The following is an 8602-nucleotide window of genomic DNA, read 5'->3' as shown; positions in this document are numbered from 1 at the left end:
TTTCAAGAGAGCTGGTGTAGTCTTCTATGCATTACGATTTGGCTCTAAATGGAGAAGAGACCACCGAAGAAAGAGAGTAACTCAACCCACTCAATTTAATATTCTTTTAAGGGTCTATTGTATATATTGTTCTGGTAGCACGATTGATAATTAGCAATTTTGAGAACATGGCTCTTGATTTATGCGCTAGCTTCCCTGAGTTCATGGAAGGACATATCTGGCCCGGCCTTGAAAATTCTCTATATGTCGGGCTCAGGAGCTTCAGTCTGGTTGGAAACGGTCAGCTAGGGGACTTGTCTTGAATCTGTGTATGTATAGAAAATGTACAATTTTCATTTAGGTCGTAGATTTGGGGATGTATATTTAGAGAAGGAGGCTGGTATAGATCACTGGGGAGAAAGAACAAAAGTTACCCTAAGTCCTCAGAACACCCTCCTAAAGCATACTCACAAATATGAAATAGATATGAGCACAGAGGTCACAAGGAAGGGAAAGATGCCTGAGGGGATGATTCAAGGGAGCCTTCTTATAGGAGTTAAACTTCTCATTGATCTAGGTAGGGTGTAGATAAGAATCCACCTGGATGGGGAGGAGAGATGTGGATGAAAGGCTCATGAGCACAGAAGAATTTGAATCAGTCTTGGAGGGGCTTCCAAAGAACCCAAGAGCTGATTCCTTTTCATTTCATCCACTTAAAGAAAATGGAGGAAAGTTTTTCAAACATGTTGTGATAGAGAGAAATAACTTACCTGCTACAATATGCCTTGCCTTATTATTTTATTTTTTAAAAGATTTTATTTATTTATTTGACAGACAGAGATCACAAGTAGGCAGAGAGGCAGGCGGCGGGGGTGGGGGTGGGGGGCAGGCAGCAGGCTCCCTGCTGAACAGAGAGCCTGAGGCGGGGCTCGATTCCAGGACCTTGGGATCATGACCTGAGTCCAAGGCAGAGGCTTTAACCCACTGAGCCACCCAGGCGCCCTACCCTGCCTTTTTAAAGGAATGTGTAATTTCCCCCTGATCTTACTGGAGGCAAAAAAAAAAAAAAAAAAAAAAAGCAAGTTACTGTTAATTTAGAAATATCTGTGTATCCCTAGAATACATTACCGGACATATAGTACATACTTAATAAAACTTTGTTGACTTAAATGGAACAGAGAAAAATTAACTTTCTGTAGGTCATTTAAAATTATGTTAGAGCATTAAAAGGCTCTACTTGCTAATTCATTTCTGCTAAAAAATCCTCAGTCAGCGTGGCCAAGATAATGGTCAATTATATGTTTTATGAAAATGATTATTTATTAAGCATAAGTAGGATTTTAAGCATGGGATTAAAATAGAATTTGTTCAGGGAATCTATGAAGCTACCTGCAGATATAATTCTGAATCTCTTACTGATGTCATTCATTTCTTTGGTTTTGTTTTCCCATTCATAAAATAGAGCTAAAGATAGTCCTCTCACTTAAAACCAAGGACCCTCTAAGGATGACATATCTCCTTCTTAAATTGTGGTTCATATTGCATGACTGGAAAGTAGAACATATGGTGCGTGACAAGCGTCGTTAGCCATTTGGGGAAGAACATAAAAGATCATGGCAGCAATTTGTAATTTGGTTCATCTCTGTAGTAAGTTAAGAATTTTGCTGTAATTTGAGGACAAGGGGGGTGGAAGAAAAGGAAGATTTGCTCCTTTTTCCGTCATCCCCTTTTAGGGTCCCTCTCTGATTCCCCTTCAGGAAGTGGAATAGAAAAAAAAAACTACATTCGTCAGTAACTCTGGGGTAACCACAACTAAGACAGTAAGGAGGTCAATCGAAATAAGGACAGTGATTGGTATAAAACCGACAGGTACTCTCATTGACACAGCACAGGCATATACAGGGTGACACACACACAGGAATAATTTACTATACACAGCAGGCAACCAGAGCAAAATTACGATGACATTCCTGCGCAACATGGCCATGGTGAGTAAAAATAATTCTTTTTTTTTTTTTTTTTTGCAGCTGTCATCCCTAGGATTTCAGGAGAGCAGATTCCTCAGGAATTAGGCCTGATTGGTGTCTTTATAGGGAACATTTCTTAAGGACAGAACTGACTTTAATTTTGACCCCTGTCTGGTGGAGAAAAAGAACAAATAACTAGAAGTTATAATGGGGTGCAAAACATAGGTCTTCATAGAGTGGCTTTTGCATGGGTGGTTGGAAGCTCGCTCACATCTGGTGGCAGAGACAGCTGGACATGATCTCCTCTGCGGCCACCATGATAGACTTAGATTGGTCTGAAACTCTTAGCTCATCACAGGGACTTCCAGCCTTTTAGGATAGTACATATGTATTTTCACCGAGGAAAGTGGGGTCCCAAAAGCTTTAATGATTCCCCTTAAGACTACAAGTAGACAGAATGCCCAGGATGAAGGAAGTGAAACCCCTCAGTACTGAACTTTGGATAGCTCCCAGAGGAGGGAAAGTTGCTATGTCTCAGAGAGCTGATGAATTTTGCATTGTCTCATTCCTCATGGAGGAGGAGATAGAGATGTTAGTATGATGGAAATCTACTTCTCCTGGGTTTAGAATCTCTCCCGGCATTAGTCAGGTAAAGCCTGGGAAGAATAACGTAGAGGAGCCTTGAAAACAGGACTTGGGAAATTATACGCCATATTTTTAGCTTAAATAGTTCTCTTTTTTTCCTCCAATTACAAGTCTTATAACTTAAAAGAGCTTGGATTTCATAAAAGGTCATGGCATATGGTGATGATAGCACTATGTTATATTTATGTATTGTTGTAGAGAATACCAGAAATGCAGCAAAGTGCAATAGTTTTCACAGACTTTGGTGTCAGACAGACCTGGCTCCACTACTTACCAAATGTGGGATTTGGGATAAATTACTTAGCCGCTCTGTGCACAATTATTCCCTTAACTATATAGGTGAATAATAATGGCATTTCCCTCAGAGGTTTTCTTGGGAGATTAATTGATATCATTAAAAATGACTAAATCTAATATGTACTCTGAACTGCCTTAGTTTTTGGTTAAATTGTTCATTTTAATGTATTAACCAACAAGGATAGAGAAAGCATGCAATGTGTTAAATATTAATATTAATAATATTATTATTTTTTCCTCTGAAACTCTTGTCAACCCAGGGAAGTAGGTTGGGACTACTTTCTCCATCATACAGATGAAAAATAGCTCAATTAGGCCAAGTGATTTAGCATCACTGGGTATTGTCCATAAGAACTGGGATGTGAATCTAGGTTTACCAACATCCAGTACAATATGCTTCTCTTTGAATGGTTCAGAGGCAAGATTCCTGAATTTGAAGCCATTGTGTCTAAAAGAATCTGTAGGATAGCTTTTTTAATGGCTTAACCAAAGCCATTTCTGTTTCTGGTTTGTTTGAGGTACTCTGTTGGGCCACCTGCAAGAATCATGACAGTGCAAGGGCGTTAGAATAGGATTAGACGGTGAGAGGTGCACACCGGTTGGACATATTCAATAAGTAGTTGAGGCGAATTCCTACAGGCCTAGAAACTGGCCAGGCTCTGCAGCACATTCCTACCCAGGGGTGAGCACACATGACAGAGAAGTTCAGGAGACAAATACTCAGATGGTCTCAGGTGAGCTTGCAGTAGAGTTGGGCTGTGAATGTCTTGATAGTGCCCACCTTCACTGGTGTGTTCTCTTGCCTCTGTTTCCTGTTGTATGATTAGGAGTGATACCTATTTATCTGCCTCATAGGAATTCATATCTATAAGATGCTCTGAACCTTTCAGAGAGGAAATGCTGTGTATGTCATTCTTAAGAATCAGCAAGAGCCATATCAAAGACTCTGGCGCATAACCACTAAAATCTAGTTTCGGATCAAAAGCTTTGTGGAGAAAACTAGAGTGATTTGCAGGCATCATCTGATTTCCTGATAAAGAGCTCTGTGACCTCCAACGTTCATGCAATTCTGACACAGCTGCCACATTGCTTACAATGCGTGGCTCCTCCTGTGGGATAAAGCTAGGATTAACCACCACGAGCGGCTCTGTCTTGATAATAATAATGGACTTCAATAGCAACTGTACTGACACCTAGGTTTGAGTCCCCCAACTGGTACCAACAGGCTGGTGAACCCAACCAAGCTGTTTGTTGCTTACCAGGCATGACTCTCACCAGTCTCATTGGGATAATTAATGCTAGCTCTACCTACCTGGTGAGGGAGTTGTGAGAATCCAGTATTCAAAGATGTGAAGGTGTGTTCTAACACACTCTAAGAATATAAGCAAATATAGTGATTTGTTAGATGTAGGGAAATGATTGCTGAATCACATCACCCAAAGACACAGCGACTTTAAAGCTTTGATAATGAAAGCTAGAAGTGACTCAGTGAATTTGATACCGAAGAGGAAAGAGGAAATACACAGAAGGAATTTCCTTAAGAAACCAAAGGAAGTGATTGGAAGGCTTGGGAAGCTAAGGACCCTCTGGTCTAAGTAGGTATCTTTAAACTTTTTGAATTTATTTCTTAGCGCTTTGTCCCAACAGAAGATGCATGAGGGTAAATTCCACATCTTTCCTGTCCATTGACATCATCAGACAAGTTCGACCTACTAGCCCCCTGTGCTGAATCCTTACACGTGCTGGCAGTGCTTTTCCTCCCTTATGTGGATGATATCATTTAATCTTTACATTGTCTGGTGGAGAAAATTGAATCTCAGCTAGTCAGAGTCCTGACTGAGTTACGGACTCAGGACATCTGACTTTAGAGCATGTGTCCTGAGTTACCACATGCAGAGTCAAGAAAGAGTTGAATGAATGAATGATTGTAGTAGATGAAAATAGACAAGTCCCCATTATCTGAAGGCAAATCAGCTTACTTCAGGCTTATCAGAGTCAATCTTGCTTTCAACTTCTTTTTAGTATCAGCTACCTTAGTACAGGAAATTGACACCGTGACCTTTTTGCATACTCTTGTCATTTTTTACCTCTAACATCTGCAAAATATAAAAAGGAGGTCCTTTAAGCAGAGATGTCTAATCACCCCCCTGACCTTAATCCGTGGAAGGTGTGAGCCTGAATAACACTGAACCCAGAGAATGAAAGCAACTCAGCTTCAGCTCTTATTTATTCTACATTATGTTGAGAGATGGTGATGGTCCTTGTCCATCCCCAGTAAGTATGGGTGGTGATGGTGGGGTGAGCAGAACGTGGTTGCAACAAAGGGGAGCTGGAGAGATTTGTAGCTCTTCTTTTAGCTAGGTCTTCACAGAGCGCTTTCTTTCTTTGTGCATTCCTGTAACACCAATAGACCGATATTTCGATGTAAGTATAAAGAATATATGTTTTAGAGCTAAAGACAAGTAGTTTCCATATTCTCTGTCGTTGTGCATCATTAATGGCCCTGCTTCTTTCAGGGAGCGTGGATAATCGGAACTTTGCTGCAGTTGGTTTGGTGCAGTGTTTTTCTTAATGTTTTGAATTTAACTGTATTGTTTTGTTCATTCATTCACTCACCTGCTCTTCCATTCATCCAGAAAGTATTTGTGGAACACAGGTTCTGTGGTATATTCTTCCTGCAGGAACTTATAATCCAATAGGTGCCTGTATGACCTGGACAAAAGTAGTACATTTCCAGACAATAAAGACATGGTACTTGAATGCTGTGGCATTCAATGCTAAATGGCAAGTACTTTATGATTTAAGGAAAATGAACATATTTCTAAATGAATGACTTTAGAGAGATAGTTCTTGGAGAAGACCACCTTAGAGTGAGGCCTTGATGGAAGGGTGGGATCTGGATAGGTAGAGGTGGGACTGTGTATTCTGGGTGGAGGGACGGCTGGGAGGAAGGATTTTGTGGAGAATTCATGAAATATGAGTTTGGAAATAAAAACAAGAACTATCGGGTGCCTGGGTGGCTCAGTGGGTTAAGCCTCTGCCTTCAGCTCAGGTCATGATCCCAGAGTTCTGGGATCGAGTCCTGCATTGGGTTCTTTGCTCAGCGGAGAGTCTGCTTCCTCCTCTCTCTCTGCCTGCCTCTCTGCTTACTTGTGATTTCTCTTGCTGTGTGTCAAATAAATAAATAAAATCTTAAAAAAAAACCAAGAACTATCATTTATTAACCCTTTATTAGATAAATTTATAGGTGGTTTATACAGAATATTACATTTAATCTTGTGAATATTATTATAAAGCAATTATTATAATCCAGTTGGAAAGAAGAGAAACCAGAGGTTCAGTGATGAGGCCAGGTCAAGATTTAAACCCAGTCCCAGATCCTGATACCTTTCTGTTCAACTGTTAAGGAGCTCTCAGACTGTGGGAGGCTCAATCACCAGGCTAATGAGGTTACTACTCAGTTTGGCACCCTGATATCTTCATGTGTGACAGTTCCCATTTTCAGGTGAGGACCTGAGGTTCAGAAAGAAGCTGTGGGCCCATAAAACACTGGATCCTGAGTTCAGCTAAAGCATGGGGTGCCTCTTGCCAGCAAATGACACCTGAGTCCATAACCAACTCAACCTTCTCTATTTTCCAGGTCAAGTCCCTGCTCCTGGTGATGTTGGGGCTCACCTTCCTGAGGGAGGTCACAGCTTGGAAAAACCCCAAAGCAGGGGATGCCGCCCTGTGCCCTCCTCTGGAGGATAACAGTGTGAGGGTTGACATCCGCATCCTCAGGCAAAACCGGGGTATTTCCATCTCAAATTTCCAGAACCGCTCCATCTCCCCCTGGGACTACAAGTAAGTGTAAATGAGACTGATCTTCACATTCTTTTGAAAAACATGTTAATTTATTCTTATGTAGAAAATTTAGAAAATATAGAAAAAAGGTAAAGCCCTAATATTTACTCTTAAAAACAGAAATCCCACTTTGCTCAGGAGCTCACATTTTTTTCCTGCTGTTGTGGGCTAGGTCCTCCTATGTGGTCAGAGGTCCTGCTATTTTCTTTCCAATGTCTCATTGACACTCTGCCTTTTCCGGCTTCATAAAGCCCTATGCTAGAATTGACAAACTTTCTGTGTTGGAAGAGAGGGCTCTTTAAAGCAGCCCACATAATGATCTCTGCATGGGGATAAGTGGAAACCAGAAATGTCAGTATGGAGTGATTCACTCAGATTAGACATCAGTCTTCAAGGAATGGGGATGAGGGTAGAATGGACAAGAAAGGCCAGTTTGGGAAAGGGAATGCAAGACGGGGATGGGGTGTTCAGGGTACCCTCCCATGATACTGTCTGATGTGTCAGATCTGGGAATACCAAGCACTCATCTATATGCTCCAAATAGATGTATGAAAACAGATTCCAGGGACAATCGATTAGGAGTGCTTTTGGGGCTGCCTGCATGGCTTCCTACAGGAAGGGAGTGGGTGTAGTGGCAAATTGGCTGGCATGACTTTACTGACTTTGAGCCTAGCAGAGGGGACTATGAAGGGAGAAACTGAGAGAATGTGCTGGATTCACAGATGTCTGGGGCTTTGGTTTTCTTTCCAAGCAGCAGGCTTTGTAGATTTCATATTAGATATTTATATTTACTAGTGATCCATATATCTAGGCAAAGGATGAATAATAATTATAATAATGACAACAGTGTAATGAAAAATAAAAGGGTCTGATATTTATTGAATGCCAGGACAGAGCGTTTCATGTGCATTTGTATCATTGAGTATCCTCAAAAGTACGAAGAAACAGACCTTTGAGAATTCCCATTTTAGAGTGGAGGAGACGGGCTTAGGCAGTTAAGCACCTGCCAGCGGGTGGTGGATGGATCCAGGCCATCTGGCTGCAGTCTTGGACTTCTCGTTCAGAAATGCCTCCCTGCAGGTGAGCGCCTAGCACCGCGGGGCGCTCACATTTGCCCATTTCCTTCTCCCTCGTCTCACCATCTGCTTTTGTCCGCTCCCCCTGCAGCATCACCCAGGACCCCCACCGGTTCCCCTCGGAGATTGCGGAGGCCCAGTGCCGGTACTCGGGCTGCATCAATGCGGAGGGGCAGGAAGACAGCTCCCTGAATTCAGTTCCCATCCAGCAGGAGTTCCTGGTCCTACGGAGGGAGCCCCGGGGCTGCTCTCGCTCCTTCCGGCTGGAGAAAGTGCTGGTGACGGTGGGCTGCACCTGCGTCACCCCCATCGTGCGCTCTCTGAGCGCCTGAAAGGCCGCCGGCTGAAGCAGCCCTGAAATGCTAGTCCTTACCCAGCGCTCTGCAGCAAGTCCTCTGTGGTCCTGATCCTCTCCACTTCATCGGCCTCTAGATAAGACCTGCGCGGAGTTCTCAAAGCTCTTACATATAGTGTCAACTTTCTGGGGAGCTTCCGAATCATAATCTGGTCCTGAGCTGTTCCGCGGTCCCAACCCCTTGCAAACGGATGCAGGAGAAGGAAGGCGCGCATGGCCGGCGTGTTTGTGCGCGGTGACCAATACATCCTAGCCTTGCCCTCACTGTGATTCGGTGCCATTCCCCGGGGAATTCTGTTGGTAAATTCTGTTCTGTGGGGATGAAAATGCAGAAAATGTAACCACAATATGAGTGTGTGGGAGGGGCTCTGCGGAGCGGGGTGGCGTGGGAGGGATGGGGTAAGGATCTAGCACACATGTTTATTAAGATTTGCTACATA

At 42.8% G+C, this 8602-nt stretch overlaps 1 protein-coding gene across 1 annotated transcript; it reads left to right on the top strand.

Moving 5' to 3' along the window:
* Positions 1-1940: 1940 nt before the first annotated feature.
* IL17F (interleukin 17F) lies at positions 1941-8139 on the top strand (the record flags this gene model as incomplete). Its single annotated transcript, XM_080806380.1, has 3 exons — positions 1941-1967; positions 6529-6731; positions 7899-8139. The coding sequence occupies 3 exons, from the start codon at positions 1941-1943 to the stop codon at positions 8137-8139; spliced, it is 471 nt and encodes a 156-aa protein (XP_080662506.1).
* Between the last annotated feature and the right edge of the window lie 463 nt (positions 8140-8602).

This window comes from Martes martes, assembly GCF_963455335.1.
Source record: "Martes martes genome assembly, chromosome: 6".
In the NCBI taxonomy this organism is placed as follows: domain Eukaryota; kingdom Metazoa; phylum Chordata; class Mammalia; order Carnivora; family Mustelidae; genus Martes; species Martes martes.
Note: the sequence above shows the minus strand (reverse complement) of the source record. Positions and strands in the feature narration are given on the sequence as shown.